This window comes from Tyto alba, unplaced genomic scaffold, assembly GCF_018691265.1.
Source record: "Tyto alba isolate M040663 unplaced genomic scaffold, T.alba_DEE_v4.0 Super-Scaffold_7, whole genome shotgun sequence".
NCBI lineage: Eukaryota > Metazoa > Chordata > Aves > Strigiformes > Tytonidae > Tyto > Tyto alba.
In genome coordinates, this window is record NW_024881328.1 from 36,250,300 (window position 1) to 36,270,369 (window position 20,070).

General features: G+C 35.9%; 1 protein-coding gene across 4 annotated transcripts in view; it reads left to right on the forward strand.

The window, feature by feature from the left end:
- The window catches only part of TFPI (tissue factor pathway inhibitor), a 98,379-nt gene extending 78,309 nt beyond the window's left edge, over positions 1 to 20,070 (forward strand). For 3 of the 4 annotated variants that reach the window (XM_032995268.2, XM_032995265.2, XM_032995266.2), the window contains exons 4-9: positions 7,174 to 7,212; positions 10,317 to 10,493; positions 11,729 to 11,800; positions 12,280 to 12,372; positions 19,163 to 19,345; positions 19,699 to 20,070. In XM_032995268.2, coding sequence (XP_032851159.1) covers positions 7,174 to 7,212; positions 10,317 to 10,493; positions 11,729 to 11,800; positions 12,280 to 12,372; positions 19,163 to 19,345; positions 19,699 to 19,811 — 677 coding nt within the window. In that variant the 3' untranslated portion in view covers positions 19,812 to 20,070. Of the gene's footprint in view, positions 1 to 7,173; positions 7,213 to 10,316; positions 10,494 to 11,728; positions 11,801 to 12,279; positions 12,373 to 13,056; positions 13,342 to 19,162; positions 19,346 to 19,698 lie in introns of those variants that run through there. The other variant, XR_006164570.1, reaches the window with a different exon arrangement.

Genomic DNA, 20,070 nt, shown 5'->3' on the forward strand with positions numbered 1-20,070 from the left:
AACATGTCTGGCTATGTAAACAGGAAGTGATAGTGAGGGAGGTACTGAGAGGGGGCAATAGAAATAGAAGAAAATCCAGAATAAAGAGCTCCTCAAAAGTGTGTGATAACCTTCAGATAGTATACCAACCATGTGGTTTTTTTCCCCCGAGTGAATTCATATACTGGATGTTCATTTGTTTAGACTCTGAGGTAAGCTAGAAGGGTTCATTCTCAATAGAAGGTTCTTTTCAGTCACACATGCCTTGCCCAGCAGCAAAATATGTCATCAAGTGTTACTGAGTTCAAGACAGTGACGCTGGGAAATCCTACAGCAGGGAATGGTTTACAAGTTATTCTGAGGATGGGCAACACCATCAGATGAAAAATCTTAATCTCTCTGGCCTATGAGAAATGTACCCTGGTAGCATCGTACTGCTATGCAGATCTTGGTAGGTGTCACTATGATCTATTTTCATAATGCCCTGGACGTTTCCATAGGACTTCAAATCTTCTGAAGTGCTATAGGCACTGAGTTGGTTCATGGGATATAAATTTGTACCTTCTAGGATTAACATAGGTCACTTGCAAACACAATAAGTTTAGATATATGTTACAAAAAATACTTCCAGAAATTTCAGATTAGAAAATTGATTTCAGAAGCTCCTGTTTGGGTTTTCTGACCCAGACAGACTATATATATTTAAAACAAGCGTTGTGCTTTGTCTATTATAAATGTAAATGTCTCTGTTGCCCATCTCCCATCCCTTCCAGAATTCACATCTATGCAGTATTTAGATCAGGCCTTAAATCTGTTAGATTGTCTGTTTCACATCTGTATTTCCTGATAAAAATTACTATGAAATGTGTCACTAAATTTATTCTAGACAAAGTCAGTATCTGTCTCCCATCTCTGTGTCAGAGTAATGGCTGGGACTGATGTGCACATTACCCTAAGTAATATTTTAATAATGTTTTTTAGTTATAATGCTTCTAATCCTCAGAATCTGCAAACATTAACTGATCATACCAATAAGCTAGGTACTGTAAATAAGCAATTTATCATCTTCCCTTTTACTGATGGAAAAAGAAAGGTGGTAAGGTAACAGAAAAATAAATTAAGTCCATAGAATATTATAAGCAGAGCAGGGAGTGCAGCTCAGGGTATCTGGTATTTACTTGACAAGTAGATATAATCTCTTATTTTCTGTTTGTATGACCTGTAGAGTCTGGATGCTATATTATATAGTCTTAATACCTATTTACACTTCCACAAGGTTGATCAAGTTTTTCAAATATTTACAGGTGTTTAAAATGAAACAAAAAATTACTGGAAAGGTTTTGCAGATTCTGTGTTTCCTTATACTACTTTTCAGCTACCAGTATAGGTAGCTATAGGTCATTGTCCAGTGTAGGCTTTGTGAATTTCTCAAGTCTGTAATTCAGTTTTTTGACTCAGACTTTTCTGCCTCTTAATCCAGTCCAGCTGCAGCAAGGGAAAGAATGAGTATATATGTTTATTATACATTTCTAGTATGACAATTTCCAGTGGTTTTACAGAGTAAAGCTGGGTTGCTGTCTTACCTACACAAAGTGAACCAAAATAGTGTGGCTGAGTGGAACAAAGCCTCACTGGGACTGTGTTTATAAATAATAGCAAACCTTAACTTGAAATGTTGTACATGAGCACAAAGTTTCACTGGTTAGAAAATACTGGAAGAACAGATAACAGAGAAAACCCATCCATCCTAAAAGGTATCACTGGTCTTGATCCCTTTGATCTTTCCAGCGAGGAGACTGGAGGCATTTTATTTACTCACCAAATACTAAGTCAAGGCATTATTTACCATTCACACCCATTTTCTGATCTGCTGGTGCCACCATGCATTTCTGTTATTGTACCTGGCACTACAGACAATCCACTCAAAAGAAAAAAAAAAAAAAAAAAAAAAAAAACCAACACAAAAATTCACACAAACATGAACCTTAAATTCTAGAATGAAAGCAAATTTCAGTTATTTATGTAATCAATTATGTTGATTGTGTTTTGCTTTCAAACAGTTGCATGCTTATAAAACTATCTCCATCAGGATGGAAAAAACACTACAAAATTTCACTAACAGCTTGTCAAAGTGAAAAAGATCAGATCCCTCCACTCTTTAAGCAAATGGCAGTTTTTCAGTGCATTTTACTCTAAGGAATAATTTGAAACTTATCTTTTGATGGCTTCTGGCAAGATCCACTAATGAGCCTCAGAGACCAGATGTGCTTCAGGGAAGAAGTGGCAAGAATCAGTCACAGTCTTGCTCTGTTTACAAGAGTAAATACATGGTACATTACCATAGGTGGGTAAACATAGTGCTAATGATATTAAAATAAGGTTTATCTTGAAATGACATGCTGTTGAGGGAAAAATATATGGAAATCATATTTCCCTAGTTACTAAATAACATAATCTAGCATTTCAAGTAAAAAAAAAAAAAAAAGAGAGAAAAGCACCTTCCTGAATATAAACATCTTGCCCTAAATACAGGCACACACAAGGTCAGTGAAACTCTGTCCTACTTGGATCTGAAATGGGTCTTAAGCCAACTCCTACTGAGCTGGCTGAGAAGGGCAGGAACCGTTACATCAGTGATTCAGTTTCTTTTCATGTTGAAGTCTGGGAGACTACTAGAAGTGCAGATTACTATTTTGGTACTCATACCTGTATTCATTTAGAAATCAGTTAGGAAAAAAGCTGTTTACAATATTGATCTGTCTTCAGACTATAGTATTCGTGTCTTGGATTCTTCATACCTGAGTGTAAAAAAAAAAAAAAAAACCAAAAAACAAAAAACAAACAAAACAAAAACAAACAAACAAACAAACACACACACAAAAAAAACACGTTAAAAAGCAAGATAGAATTCAAGTGATGTTTTTAAATCTTCATAAGAAACTACAGGATAAGAGCAGATGAGAGTTCTTGGCAGAAAATCAAACAAAGCAGAAATTCGTTACAGAGGAATGGAAGATCAGGGCTGTACTTAATCAGTATAAAACTAACACAAAAATTACATTTTGCTCCTTTTCTATCTCTGATGTTTTGTTCTTACATTTCTACAAATTCTCCTATCAAAAGTTCTAGCCATTCATTCTGCTTGGGAGCTGACCCCTATGATATTTAAGGACAGCAAAGAGCCTTGTGCTGGTTACAGCACAGCTTATAATCAGTAACAGATTTCAGATTTCTTGTATCAAGGCCTAAGTGATAATTCTGATATCTCTGTATCTGGGTCATTTTCTCCAACTAGAATATGCCAGTTTTAGTGCTTGTTAGCAGAGAATGTAGATTGTTCCTGTCTATGAATTTCTTGAGTCTTAAAAGGCAAGAGTTGCTCTTGCTTCCAATTTGGGCTGAAGGTTGCCACCCACCAAATTGTGTGTATAAGACTTACATTTAGCATTTAGTAATCAATACCCTTGTAAAGGTTTATGGCTAAAGAAACTGATGTCCCTCCTTTACTTAACCCAGCCTGGGCACATTTTTGAGTATTAATTAATATTACTTACTCTGTATGGTTATGCAGAAGATGTGTCTCTATCAGAATAGAATTATATTTTTGTGAGCATTCAAGACAGATTAATATAGTTTTAAGGAGTTAAAATTTATTCAAATTGTGGTATTAATATTTTTGCATAGTAATTGTCTGTTTATCTGACAAATGGCCTTTCTAGACTTAAAGTTCTTCCTTTGTCATAGGGCTTCCGTGAGTCATAACTTTGTATCATGGATTTAACTGATTTTTTTTTTTCTTTTTCCTCCTATGGACAACTATCTTAAAAGTTTCTTTCCATATTAATCATATTTTCAGCACAGAAATTAAAGAAACTGCTGAACCCCACAATTAATACGTACATGTAAGTTTAAAAAATCAGTGTTGGCAACATCATTCTAAGAGAACAACCTTCCTTAAAAGGCATTTTTTTCACTTCTACAGTGTTTTGTTTAGAAAATTGTGATTAATCTGTTTCTAGTTATGGCTCCATAAAGATTACTGAATAAAATCTTTCAAGATAAGAAACGGAAAGTTATTTTTCTAGATTAGCATTCACTGTCAGAAAGACCTGGGATCTAGGATGTGAAGATACCTCTTCTCTTTCTGTCACTAGGCTGGCTTTTGGTACCTTACATCTGGTTTGGGGTTTCAGATGGTTCCCCAGCACTTTTGCCATGTTTGGAGAAGGGTTGTTTGCAGGACTGCAGCTGCTAGTATCTCATCCAAAGCATTCAACTTCATTTAAATTCCAGTTTAAAGGCTAAGACCAGAGGGCTAAACTGAAAAAGGCAGGGTTGATAGATACAGAATTTGGAATGAAAAGTGTCCAAAAGTCATGAGCAGGTGCCAAGAGTGAAGATCTATAAAATTATTTTTTCAATCTAATGTTGCTATTTTGACTAATACTGTTATTTTGATTCTCACATACATGTTTGATCACTATCTGGAACAGATCTTCTGGACCAAATCCTGTACTGGCATATAATTGGCATAACTCCATAGAAGAAAATTGGAAGTTATGTAAAATGAGAACTGGCTTAGCATCTACATCTTGGTACTCAGCCCAAGTCCAGTATTTGGTGTATGCATAACAGTGATCCAAGAATCTGTGAGTGTTGAATCTGCTATAAGGAACTGGAGCAATAAAGGGTCATTATTTCTGCATTCTCTGAATGAATAACAACAGGTGAAATGGTTTGATGGCACACACAGTATGCTGTCAACCATCAGCCATAAAATAAAGTAAACTAATAAGCTAACCTGCTTTTGCCAACATAATTCAGTAACAAAAAATATAATTCAGTAGGTAATGTTTGTTAAATATGGCTGGGTCTGTGCAGTCTTGTAGTACATGGTTATATTTATCTTACTTAATGTTTCCAGTGTTTATTACTGCAGGAAAATCACTAACTGTAGAGATCAGACTAAAAAGACAGTATGAGTGATAGGAAAATGCTTAAAAATAAAGCAAAATCTGAGATACTTGTACAGTTATCACTGTGAAGAATGTGAAGGTCAAGATTGCTAAAAATAAACTAAAAGTAATGTGTTTTATATATATATATACACATATACACAAATTCAGAAGAAATAATGTGAATAATCAAAGTCTCTGATTTTTCCAATATTAAGCACAAATGCAAATGAACCAACATGAGTGAATCGCTAGGCTCCTTAAATCAGAATAACTTTTTAAAATTTCTGAATTAATAAGCCATCAAAGACAGAAATTAGTAATTCCCAGAACTGACTAAAGTCAGTAAAGGATAGTTCAGAGAGCCCAACTGCAGGTTGTCCACTCCAAAACTCAGATTCAAGATGCCTAGTTCTGATTCAAGTCTCCTAGAGATCAGCTGTGTTTGTTGTTTCATGTGCCAAATATTTACCAGTTCAGGGAAGAAAAAATTACTATTAAGAGGAGTTTGCCTATATGCTCCATTGTTCAGTGAATATGAGTAGAATCACAAATGCCATCGCTAGTGCAAAGGTCCTGATTTTCAAGGCAGAGAATATGTATCTTTGGCTGCTTAGGCTTCTAACATGAGAAAATACCTGCTGATAAAAGGTTTTGGACATGGCAGCAATTCTAATGTCTATTGTTTACACGGCGGATCTATTCAGAAATACATTTTGTTTAAAAAGAAGAAATTAACTCAGCTGTGGATTTGGCTTTTTGACTGAAATCAGAAGCCAAAAGACACTGTTGACATGGTAGTAAGATTAAAACATTCTAGGCCTGTGTCAACTCACAATAAATTCTTCCTGTTCTGTGCCAGAAGAGTAGAGATCACATGTCAAAGTATGATTGCTGATTTTGGCCTGAAGGGGACAGCTGAGGAAAATTAGTGAAATGGCTTGATGTGAGTGTCTGTGGTTTAGGTCACGGGTTTAAATGCTGAAGGCACAGTCTCCTACTAATAGGAAGCACTGGAAATATGTTCAAACAGATGATACGTCACTCTGAAGTCCATGTCATGTCTTTAAATAATATTTTTTAAGGATGTCAACTGCATTGTCCCAGAGATGGAAGGAAAATGTGTCGTGACAGAATTTCTACCCGATAGACTTACTTTGACAATGTAACACAGGCATGGTTCCAGAAGAAAAAGAAAAAACTGTGGTAGGATTATGGCACGCAAGGGCAGTACAGCTAATGCTAAAAGCTTTTTAGTCATCATCAGCACCTCTTAAAATAGGAGCCGTGGAAGGTGCATCACTATGTAAAGGATGGTTTAGAAACACTTGCTCTGCAATATGAGTGGAGAATAAACTGCTAAAACTACTTTCAGTTTTGGACTGTGAAGAGATTGTTATAAATAGTGGTGGTGACGGACCTGATTAAAATTACAAATTACAGAAAAGGTGAGGATAAAGATAGCTCAAGTGTCTTCTGTTACTTCTTCCATAACAAGGAAGGGCACAGCAGCAACGCTACGTTCCAGCAGGAATTGGTTTCAGTCTGAGGTCTTGCTAGCAGGTACCTCCAAGCAGAGGTAGGTCACAGCAGTCCTTTATCCCCTGCCCTCGCCAGGTGGGCAGAGCAACTGCAGCTCACACACAGTCACAGAGGGGCTGCAGTGATGTCCTTCAGGTGCATGGCTTTGGGGCCTTCTGGGAAACATGTTGTCTATACTGCCCCTAAAGATAGTTGGAGATACTTGGCCGAATGGGCTTTAATATCATCAACAGCATAATGAAAACTTTACTCAGACACTGCATAGCATAGCAAAGCAAAGGGAGTTGGATAGCATGAGAGGCCTTTATTGCTAACTAGATCAGCGCCAAATCTGTTAGCAGTGTCAGTAGCTACAGCTGCTAATTACTCCTCCTTTGAGGAGTAAGATTGGGTAATATGGGATTCTAGTTCCAGTAACATGAAAAGGAATTTCTCTGTTCAATTCAATATTGGCTTAATTTGATTTCAGTACTTTCCATATCTTCCAGTTTCCAGTAGAGCAGGTCTTCTCATGCAAAGGAAATGACACTTCAGTCCTCCAGGATGAGCTTTTGTGCTGCTTCTCTAATAAAGAGGAGGGGAAGAGATGCTGTATTCTTCCTCAGTGCTTATCATCACTGCTAAGCACTCTGGTATCACAGGTGAGACTTAACATGTCTGCTTTTGCTAAATACCTTCCTTTTTATTTATATTGCAGAATTGCCTCAGAAGATGATGTTAGCAAAAATTAAGCAAGGTAATTATGTTTACATAATATTTTGAGACTATTGTACAATGATAAGGGATTTAGCTTCTTTAGATTAATTTTTTATGTATTGTTCCAAGCTATCTCCTAACAAAAACAGCAGTGTCAGACTAAAGCAGATTCTTACTCTTAATATTCTTCTTCTGTATTCATCAAAGACTTTGAGGACGGTTGTGGTCACTGAAGATGTTAGCTGCAATCTCTCCCCAAAATAAATGCATCGTGGCATTTTTTTTCCTTTCTTCAGTAAAGAGAAAAGAAGGACTGTAGAGATTCAAGCATTGTATAATTAGCTATGATGTGGAGACTCTTATTGCGTGCTTTGAGAATAATCTATATGCTTCCTCCACAAATGGAGCAAAAATGGGAGAGAATCACTCTGAAACAGAACTTTTCAATCATTGCCTATGTAGGAGCTATCAGAGGTTAGGGCAGATCCCCTAGTTACTCATTAAGCAAAGGGGCAAATTTCCCACTCCTGAAGGGGCAGATTGTTTGCAGAAACTTAAATGCCTGATAGCCAGAGCTCCTAAATAGCCAGTACTCTGAGAATCACTTGTCTCAAACACCATTGGTCTGTTGAGGTAACCTGTGTTCCTAACAAGGATATTTAAGTTTGACACTTAAAATAGAACTTGTGAAGATTTATTCCATCCTTCCCCTTTGCACGTTAATGACTTATCTGGATTGGGCTCAATCCTTGTAGTCAGAGTTCCCCAAATACAGACTTGAGTAAATTTCTTCATAGGTCAGCTCCTCTTTCTCTGCTTCATCCCTCCTTTCACTTGCTTCCTCTTGAATTAGTGTGTATTTAACTCCTCGCAGAAATACCAATATTTGCACATACATGTTTGAAATAGATTAATTGAAGTATTTATCTTTGTAGAATGGTATTTGGAATATTTTTGTACTGAAACAATGGTGTCCTTTTCCTGTTTTCTACTGTCTTTTCCATTCTTAATGCATTAAAAAAAATAATTGTGATTCTATGCTATGGAAGTTACTAAAGTTGATTTTCCAGAGATGCTGCAGATGTTTGGCACTACTTCCTTTAAGGTCTGACCCTAATTCCCTGCTTTTAATGACAAAACAGACCATATCCTGTTAAATTCAACTTGTGGCTATCATCAGCATCATTACATGTTTACTGTTGTTTCCAGAAATGTAGTCTTGAATATCGAGTCTCTGGAGAAAAATGTGGCATTTAGAAATACAATGCTAGTTTGTATTGTTAGGATTATATTGCCTTTATGACCTGTCTCTTCAAAAGTGGCTATAAAAGTTAGCTGTGAGCTCAGATTATTTGGACTTAATTTCCTTTTTCTGCAAGAACCATTTTAATACAAGGTTTTTCTAAATGAAGAGCAGCTGTTTTTAAGAATCAGTCATAACCCTGTAGTCTACTTTACATACCTGTATTATTATCTGCCTTCCTTTCTCAGTTAATATCTATCTAATAATATTTTTTTATTATTTCATAATATTACGCAATGTTTGATGAAATAATTTTTTCTGTAGCTCCTGTCATCTGTGAGCTCCTAATAGATGGCGTATGGAATAGATATGTCACTCTGGTAGATTTTTGATCACTACTTGTCTACATAACTGTCTTATTTCCATTCTCAGCTGAAAGCCTATCATATGCCTTGCCCATACCTTTCATATTTCTTGGTCTATGTTATAAAACTGTGAACATCAATAGGTGTTGCATTTGAATAGTAAGAAACATGAAATCTTTGAACTGTAGAATAGAAATACTGTCAGAGAATGAAATTTGTAGTGAAAAAACCAAAATTAAGCTATCCAGGAATGCTTAAAATAGTTGATTTTGTTAATTATGTGAGAACATTTTAATGGTTTAATTTTACATGTGGTTTCTGAAAAAGACTGTTCATGAAGCTTTAGAACAATTGAAATACAAGATATTGACAGTTATTTCTTGGAAAAACACTAATTATGAGCTTTTATAATGTTTAAATATGAAGTACATCAATTGAATTTAATAATATTCTTGTTTTACCCATGATTTTTAATAAATAATTGGCTAAAATAAATATAATAGGATTAACTTATTTACACTACCATAATCTACTCGAAAATTTTTAGGGACCTCAAAGTAATTGTTCTATAGTAATTCTTACTAAAATGGCAGCCCTCTGTATATTGTTTTAGTCTCTATTATGTTTCACAGCTAAGGGAGGCCTTTATGTGTCTGATATGCTTGTCTTATACGGCTAAATATACTTATCTCTGCAAGATCAGTCAGGAATCACATTTCAAAGTATGTCCTAGCAAGAATTTGAGAATACCTCCACATATATTTCATTAGTGTTTCTATTATTTAATTTTAAGAATATAATTTTGAGAAAAAATGTAATATGGTGAGAAATTGGCACTTGAAGATTATTGTATGGCTGTGTGTTTTTCTTCTCTTCCAGAAGCTCTGATAATATGCCTTGATATTCGGTCAAATTATGCAGTATTCATTTAACTTTTTCTTGGTTGGTATTGTAGTTGCTGATTGCAAACTAGGAACTGGGACTGAAAAATTATAGTTAGAATAGCTGCTGTTTCTCAGTTTCCTGTATCCTTTTATAGTAGGAGACTGTCCTGGATGAAATTCATTGTTAGATGTTTTTTTTCTGTTCTTTTTTTAAAACTATTTCCTTTTTCCTTCTATTTCAACATTGCTTTCTGTATTATTCACACGAACATTGGCTAAAATGACTATATAAGTGACAAGAATGTGTACTTATATTCAAATGATCCAGCTGAGATTCAAGACTAACTTTCATTTTAGAGCTTCAGTGTAGGAGGACACTTAAAGGAATCATCAGCCCTCATTTTCCAGGATATAATTGCAGGCTACTTGAAAAGAGAAAAAAAGCAATTAAAATCTCCCTATAATGCTCCAACATAATAATGCAGTCTTATATACAGAATTAAAACAGTAAAGCAGCAGATTTTTTACAGTTGGTTTTAGTCCAGAGTTACAGGTTTATTTTACAAACTTCCTCCAGTTCTATTGTTGTCTTGGTATGTGTGTTGATTTTATTTCTTCCCCAACTCTGTTCATCATTTACCATCGTTCGTAGAAAAGCCTGACTTCTGCTTTTATGAGAAAGACCCTGGAATCTGCCGAGGCTATTTTTCCAGGTATTTCTATAACAAAGAGACAAAGCTATGTGAAGTATTCAAGTACGGTGGGTGCCTAGGAAACCAGAACAACTTCAAGGATTTGGAAGAATGCCAGACTACCTGCCAAGGCAGCTGTAAGTTGTTGTCCTCATTATTCTTAGTCTATTCTTGTATAAACAATGTTTTGTTCTGAAGATTTCTTGCATGGAAAAAAAGGCAACTTAGGGTACCCTGAGGTGGCAACAATTTATGTCTGAAATTAACATTAATTATATATATTTTTAACTGAAAATACAAAAATTTAAAAATATAAACTAAAAAAGCTGGTAGGTAGTATTAACTTCAATGAATATTGCAGGACTCTTACTTTTTTTGCTTTTCTCATGACAATTAATCTAAAATATGCCATCTACTTGGCTTTAAAATATCATAAACCACTAATATATATGTTTTAACCTGTACATCTGAATATATATATACTCTCTTTAAATAAAGTCTTGTAGTGAAAAGAGGTGCCAATATAGGAATTTCTGTCTTTACTGTTTCCTTATTGTATGTTGCTATTTTCCCACCAAAGAATCGTGGGAAACCAGTCCCTCACTTCTGAATGATTCGGCAGTGCAGCTTGGGCCACACGACAGCCATTCAGACTGACCACAGACTGGCAGCTTTCTTGCCCACTGGCACCTGTGAATTGTTCTATATCAGAATATAGTAACCTTCATAACTCCTCTTCCCTTCACAAAGTACTTCATTTTATTCATAGGGTGAATACATTTTCCCACCCGGAGCCTGCAGACCCTTCTGTCTTGCCTATTTCTTGTGGGTCTTTTCCCAGGACTTTTTCATAATCCGTCATTTTGGCAAGGGGATCTTGAGTTTATTCACATTGAGAATAAGAAAGACCCGTGATGGTTCTTTTCCAATGATTTTTTAAAAGATGTGCTTTTCCCCTACTTTTGCTGAAGTATTTCTTCCTGGGCTCTGATTCCACTTTTACCTTCTGGCCTGAAGGTTGCAGAATGACTTTTTTTTTTTTTTTTTTTTAATCTGAAATAACACCTCCATGTAAATTTGTATGAATACCCATGAAGAAAGAGAGAGAATTAGGGGCCATTGCCATGGTTTAACTAGATAAAAATTTTTACCTTAGTGATATTGAATCTAATACCAATTGGTTTTAGTGTTTTTCCCTTATTGTTTTTCTTCTGGTTTTGTTTGAGTTTTTTGGGGTTTTTTGGTTTTTTGTTGGTTTTTTTTTGGGGGGGGGGGGGGGGGGGGCGAGGGGGACTGCTGTTGGGTTGGGTTGGTTTGGTTTTGTTGGTTGGTTGGTTGTTTTTTTTAGCAAGTTTATTGCCAATTGTTCCAGCTGAAGAGCATCCTAACACTGTGAACAGTAGTTCCCCGGTGGAAGAACCCAACCAGTTCCCTAGGATTTTCGGTAAGAATTTGCTTTTGCTGTTTATAGTTGTCCCTTTTTAATGCAGACGTTCCTTGTCTTGTCCACTAATTTTCCCATGTATTTGAAGATATCTGTTAGTTGAAATACACAAGTGCAAAGAAGTCAGTGACGTTAAAACTAGCTTCACAGCCATTTTCTTGACAGTAATACGTATTTTGAAAAAGCCTAAAATTGCAAAGGTTAGAATGTCTGCTATTAATATAAAAATAACTTTACCAAACCATGTTTGATTTAACTCTTACATCAGTAAAATTAAAGAAAAAGAAATCCATCCCAATGTTACCTCAGCACATTAGTTTCTGATGCCTTTGGGACTTAAAGAAACGCTACCTTTTAGTGGTATTAACACTGGCATGGAGCAAGGCAAAGGGGTGCCAATCATAGCTAGCTTTGTTGCATCTAGACAACCTGTCACTTACTGTTTCACCCCATTTTTATATTTTTTTTTTTCCTTTTAGTAAATTTGTTGCCAACTGCTCCAAGTGAGAAGTCTAACACTCTGAATAGTAGCTCCGCAACGGAGGAGCGTAACCAGTTTCCCATTTTTTTTGGTAAGAATTCACTTCTGCTGTTCCTGGCTCTCCGTCTTTTATATGTGCTCTGGATTGCTTTTCCATTTCCTCCTGTTTTCCAACATATCTGAGACTAAAGAATGGGCTTTCATCTATGTCAGATATCTTGATAAGCAGAGAAAGTCAAAGCAAAGAAATATATTGCTACTTTCAGATCTTCCATAAATATCAGAAAGTGGAAGACTGACGACATCTTGTCCTCTTCTGAAAGTGTGTGCTTCCAGAAGGTCAGATAAATACAAATATTTAAGGACCAAAAGCAAAAGCAGTGATGAAGAGTTCTTTTAGTCAAAATTAATACTTTTGTGGGGATCTAATTGGCAGCTGATTTAATGCTCTTTTTACCCATTAAAAAAGGACCAAATTTGGATTTTGGAATATGGCACAGTATATTTATCATAATATATTTTATTTTCACTAGGGCCATATTAAACTCAATTCTTGGTTTGAGTAGAGTCATAGAAAGTGCAAATTAATTTTGTCTCTGCTTCAAGATGTTTTTGCACTATGAATACATAATGCAGATGAGAATATGGACCTTTACTGTAGAGGGCTAGGTTTTAACAGTTTCTGCAGCTGGATGCTGTCCACTATAGATTGTTGGTACTTGCTCACACTGTAAAGGTAATTGAATTTGAGGCATCTCATTTTTATGATCCACAGTTATGCAAGAGGAAACAAGAAACAGTTGGAAAAAGCCTGAGCGTTCTTACCAAGTATTTCTGTTGTTTTTTTTTGCATTTACACTTACTTGTGCTCTTTGGGATTGAGTGATGGTTTACAGATTCATTAAGGTTTTTGTGTTTTGTATGATCTGTAAGATAATAGGCATGTAGAATAACATTCCTATGTTCTTTGCTTAGAATGGTATGTCTAATAAATCCTAAATGTGTGTTGTATTCTATTTTTTTTGCTGGCACTGTGATCCACATGTACTGTTGGGTTGAGGTAAGTTTCTGTGATAGTTGGATTATTTGTTTAGCACATACAAAGCATCAATACACTGTTATTAAAATGACTGAATGCAAAGCAGTAAAGCTTTTGGCAACTTAATTTACTGAAAAATATGTGACTTATTTAAGGCCTGGTAATAAGTCTAGGTACATAAGAGCATACACGTTCCCTGAAGGTTTTTACTCATAATGTGAATCCCCAAATCCTCAAAACAGCTAAACTATACAAGCAAAGGGGCATGATTCGTTGTGTTTTCTCAGAGGACACAGAAAGGTTTTTAGTTGTGTCAGTAGTAGCGAATTTTCTGGCAGAGCGGATGTTGGGAGGGAGAGGTGAACATAAAAGGAAGAGAAGACTTGCAGGTTGGTAGAAGAAAGGGTCAGGGAACAAGGGTGAGTGAAGTCAATGTAGCTGGGTGGGTCAGGTAAGAAACGACTTTGGAGGGACCAGTGTGTTTCCGTGGAAAGTCTGAAGACCCTCCAGGTCCTTCCCTACTGTATAACCTTTGTGTGTCTTGCTCTAGCTTGCCCTGTGCAGCCACCTATCAGCCTGTCCCTTTCAGGCTGTTGGGATGGGCTAAAATCCTGTGCATTTGTGCAATCCCCCTGCAGGTGCAGGAAAGGGTAGGGCCAAAACTGACAGCTGATTTCTCCACAGAGGTGTGGAGAACAAAGCCTCCATTCCTGCTATTACTAGAGGTAGAGGTGTAACTGAAGTTGCAAGGTACAGCCATCTCGTGCAAACACACACCATGACTACCTGTGACCCTCAGGGAGGGACAAGGATCTGGCTGTGCACATATGAGGTCAGGACGGACTGTTTGGGATGGAGAGGCTGATGCCCATCTTCTCAAGCACAGACAAAGTAGCTGGTCTGCCACTGTAACATCTATTTTGCATGCATATTGGCTTGGCTATGTATCATCTTTGTTTCTACATACACGACCATGATTAACAAATAATTTTGCAAGGAGTTGTCTGTTATAGACTACCTTACCTCACAATTGAAATGCTACTTCATCTTAATTTCAAGAAAAAAAATATGTATTATCGGTGGTATGTATAACTCTGTAATGATATCAGATTAATAGATTTCCAACAAATTTCTTGATCTTCAGAATATTAAACTCTTCTATGACCAAACAAAGCAAACTTTTTTTTTCCCCTACATATAAACATGAAAAATTTAGTGCTATCCCTCAGCAAGGAACTTTCTGCAGAGAGTGAAGATTGTTCTGGACTTACTCTGCTGCAAGATCTAAAATAACTTTTATTCTGGAAAACTTAAGAGAAAGTGAAGCCAAGAATCACACCTTTCATTTTTAGATTATACAAAGTGATCTATGGTAGGAAATTACAAGTGCAATACTCTACATTTGATTTGTGAGATCTGAGTGGGATGCAGGATCAAAAGTCAATTTTCAACTCAGCAAATACAGAATGGCACACAAAGGCAGTTCCTGTTATTACTTCTCAAAGTCAGGGACATATCTTTTGCTGATATAAATTGGCACACTTCTATTCGCTATAATGGATTTGCACCAATTTATACCTATGGAGTACTGTCAAGTGCAGATGACTCATTATTTTTGTAATAGCTTGTCTACTTGAAGATTCTTTTATTTTCTCTTTGCTGCAACTAGAAATGAGATACTGAAGCCTGCATATATCAAAAATCTGGCAATAAACCTGAAGCTTTGTGAATGTCACACACCCGTGTCTAGGGACGGAGAATGCAGTAAGCATTGTTTCTCCTCCAGCTCCCAAGATAATTTCAAACTTCTTTTGTACTGTGATCAATTAACAGTCCATTTTCACACAAGCCCAGCTAAATCTGAGGGATAATGATTATTGTTGCAATGCAGGGTTGGGATTATTTTTGGTAAAAATGACTCTATATCTGAATATGCATGTTGCAGAGATTCTGAAGTATGATCATGTCATCTTGGGATTCAAGAAAAGACTCTGTTATCAAAATTCAATCTTAAACCACACACATTTAAAGGTTGTTTAGGTAGCAGTGAAGGGTAAGATACAATAGTATTTTTATAGGTAAGAACAATAGCCGTTTTTGTCTACTGCTTATCTCATATAATTAGCTTACTACTTTTTCTCAGAAACAAAATATCAAATATTGCAGTTCGGGGTCTTATTCTCTCACCAAAACAAAATCAGTCCAAACATCTGTATCATCAGGTAAAAAGGATTAACAAAATAATAAGATAACAGAAAGATCTACGCTGTGTTTTGCTGTTGTAAAGCCTGAAACCCATTTGAGAAGCTCCTGCAGAGCTGGTGGCAGGAGTTTCAGTTCCTAAGCTCCACTTGAGATGGGTTCCAAGGTCTAATTTCCTCCAAAAGTTTTTGATGGAATTAGCATGTTTCCGAGGAACACTTTCTATTTCATTGTATCGACATTTTCCGAAAAAAAAACTTTACACCTGGAAATGTTTGACTCTCTCAGCTTGGAAGCTTTCATTTTTCCTTTGCCTGTATGAATTGTAAATTCTTTTTTCCCATGCCTGTCCATGAACTGACTCGTGTTTCATGTTTTTGGCAAATAATATACATAGCAAATCCAAGTTTATGAGCTTGCTATTGGATATATGAAACCTGTTTAAATCAGATATTTTGGATAAATAGAATAGCATTAAGATAAGGGTGAAGCCAGAGTCTTATAGCTTGTTGCTGTCAATCTAAATAACCAGTTGATTTCTGTAGAAATTGCATCAAAGCCCATAGCACGGGCAATGTAGTTGCATGTATAAAAAAAATTAGAAAGTGTTTAATGACACTCATTTTTAGGTTCATATAATCCACTTGATGTTAACATGTAATGAGTTATGTAATGTAATGAGTAATGCTATTTGCACTGTGAAAAAAATATAATTGCTAAAATGGTAATCTAAATTGAGGAAAAATAGTAGAGTTAAACCCAGCACTGCTGTCTCAAGTAGTCTCTCAATAAAGCTGGTGTCTGTAATTCATAGACTGTAATGACCAGATTAGGGAAAAACAGTACTGATAGCGGGATATATATTGCCTTTTTTTTTTTTTTATTATTGTTTTCAGTGTGTATCCCTTTCTCTCTGTGTAGTTTTGTGGGTTGTGGGATTTGCTTCTTTTTTTCTTTTTTCCTTCATAGAAAAAGCAGGAGATAAAACATTTCAACAACTCTCAGAAAAAGGAGGCTGTAAAACCAAAACATCTGAGAGAGAAACTCAAGAACAGGCATCATAACTAAACTTACTGTAACATCACATACACAAGTACAGCGTTAGAACCTGGGACTGAACAGAAAAACCTTACGGGGATCTAGTACTGCTAGTGACTGTGTTAACTTAGTGTCTCACAGGCTTACAGATTGTCCTGACAATAGAGATGTTAGGCTAGGCATGGCACAGTACATATTTTATATTTACAGTAACTTAAAGTTAAGAGGCCTTTTAGTGATCAGTATATTAAAATTAATTCATAATTTTTATCATACTCATCAGACAGGAAATTATGATGTCATTTTAATATACTCTTTTGTTGAAAAAAATGGCAGCTATATGTCAAAATTCAGAGGTTTTCTTCATGGGCTGGTTGCTTCTGTGAGTGTAAAGAATATGCAGATATTCTGAAGATAAATAGTGTTTGGTATCTGGGGCATTTATTTAGTAATTATCTAGACAGAGAACAACAGAAGTTTTAGAAGGAGCACAAGGAGGGATTCCGAATAGCATTTGGATGCTGCTCTGCCAGTTGCATTATATGTACATAGGTAGTCTTTATTCACCAATAACCACGTCACTGACTCCATCGCTCGCCTAAAGCTTACGGTTGTGAAAACCCCTTCCTGAGGGCACTGTGGAGTCTCTGGAAATTCTACATACCAGATAAGTAATTTACATTACAAACTATATATTTAAAGTCTCCTATATAGTTAAGAAACCTATGCTCTTTGGCCCTTTCATCACTGGCAAGCCTTTCTGCTTTGTTCTTTTTAGGTTTAGAAATTATCAAGTTAAAATAAGTAAGCTTTCTTTTTTTTTAATGTTGCTGAACTTACGCTTTGAAAGCTAATATCCTCTTCAGCTAGAGAGTGATGAAGTTCATTCTAGACACAAGAGTTCTCACAGTGGTACCAGAAGCATTGCATTAATTAACTACCATCTTCATTATAAATAAAACAGTAGATTTAATATAAATTATATCACATTGGGGGCTCTTAGTCTGGATCCAGAGAGAACCTTACCCTTACAATAATGTGACAGTTATAAAAAGAAATTTAGTAGTGCTCATTTTATAACCTGAAACTAACTTAATCTATCTTCAAAAACCAACTCATGACTCAGTTTTTGTATGTAAGGATTCTTTTGAATAGTATGGTGTTGCTAACACAGCTTCAAATATATTATTAATTTCATTTTGCTGTCTTAACTTTCCATAAACCACCATTCTGTTTCTTTCCCAGCAAATTTTCATACTTTTTCACCATGCCAGTTCAGCTATTATACTTGGCAGATGAAACTTTTTCAGCAAGTGTAATATATCTAAGACACGTAAGGTGTAGCATGGTTTTTTTGGATATTTTCTTGTCAGCCACTTGAATTGCCCGAGTAAATTTATAACTTCTTGATTTTGGCAACTCATCTGCTTCCCACATTTGTGACAACAGGATGTCTTCAACTCTGTTGTAACTCGGATTATTCCCTAAAAGCTTTACTTGCTTTTTTTCTCTGAACCGCTTCTACCTAGCTTTGTAACTTCACAAAGGCCATCCAACTAGCTTCACGTTTCCATTTATGCATTCAGACCTCAACTATCTCAATTCTTGTGCTTCTTGAAGGAGAATGGCACTCCTTTAGGTCCCTCATAACTGATGATATAATGTCTCACACTCAGTCTCACGCATCTTGTGCAGCAATTGTACCAGTTCTGATTTTGTATATGAGTCACTCCAGGGTGATAGATGATGCAGTTTCTCCAGGTTTGGGAATTGTGGCATGGTTTTGCTTCTTGAACTTGTTCCAGTGCCCAGGTACTTCGGATACCTCAGGTTCATCTTCCAGTGTTTCAGTTCTCATACTCTCACTTGCAGCGACACTGAAGAAACAAACCATCAGGCTACTCCTTGGAATGGTAAAAACCCAACAGCAGCACTAAAGCACCAGCACCTCAGTCACTCTGTGCACTTATTTGTCACATTCAGTCCTTTGTTATTCTGCAAGTTACAAGCTATTTCCTGATAATTGCTCAGTGTTTGCCAGTAGACTGACTTCTGTTATTTAGGTCAAGCTTTCTGTATTCATATAACAAACCCAGTATTAAGGTATTGAATCTTACCTTTTTAATGCTGGGTATTTTCACTTTCTACTTGATTTCCAGCAGTAATTAGAAAAAAATCACATTGTTATTTATTGTAAATATTTACCATATTCTTAAAACTGTCCAAGTTTAATTTATTTCATTTTCTACAAATACTTCACTTAAACTTCTCTAATTCAATTTGAATACTATGTCCTGTCACAGAATTGGCAATTTTATCATTAAATGTGTAGGAAACAAACCTTGCTTTCAGGTAAGATTTTGCTGGCTTTTGGAATTCAGAGAGACAATAACATTTGCAATGATATTTTTTGTAGCCATAAAAACCCAGATGTTTATGTAAGGTATCCTGGACTTTTGAAAGGGCAGAATTAAATTTGCCGGTAAATGTCATATAAATTTCAAAGTTCTGTGAGCTTCAACTCTCCTATATAATATCCACATGAGACAAAACCAGTAAACTGCAGTGTTGTCTCTAACCTTCTTTTTCTTGGTGTTTCCAGAACCACCCTCTACCCCTTCTTTGTGCATGACCCCTATGGACAGAGGACTTTGTAGAGCCAAAGAGCTAAGGTTTTTCTACAACAACGCAACTGGAAGATGTCGCCCATTTAGCTACAGTGGTTGTGGTGGAAATGAAAATAATTTCACCTCCAGAAGGTCATGTTTGAGGATCTGCAAGAAAGGTATGAGAAGTGATACTGTCACAGTAAGTATTATGCAGGCTGAAACATTCTTGCAACTTTTGGTAGTAAGTGTTGGCCTGATAAAACATAATAGTTGAAAGTCTTAGAAAAGAGAACATGGAAATCAGAAGAGAGACAGAGCTAGAGAAAGAAAGATGGACAGTAAAATACAGTGCACAAGAACAGAAATAAGACAACATGGCATTGGTCAGGCATATGAAGACTTTAGGTAAGACAGTGTTATTTTTTTCCGAAGAATACTTCTTGAAAACAAGACTTGTCTCTTATTTTTGATAATCTTGGGTGTGTTAGTCATACAGCATCTAATCTTACTTTCTTCATTTTAACTTTAGGATTCAATAAAAAAAAGGGCGAAAGAAGATTAATAAAAATCAAGAAGAAAAGAAAGAAACAGTCAGTAAAGGCTCTGGGAAAGGAAATCATCCCTGAAAGAATACAACTTTGATTTTTATAGAAATGTGAAGTAAACTACTATTCACCTGTGAATGAAAGCCTTTAGTGTACACCATTTAAATATATTTACTGTACTGATTATTTTGATTACATACTATTAAGCTGCTTTTATTTTTATTATGTATTCCTCACCCATGTTAATAAACATTACCTTTTACTTTGATAAAGGCTCTTAAATTGTAGTTTGATTGTATATAATTGTCAGAGCTGAAACAGGACAGAACAGACTGTGTAGGTGTATAACTCATAAT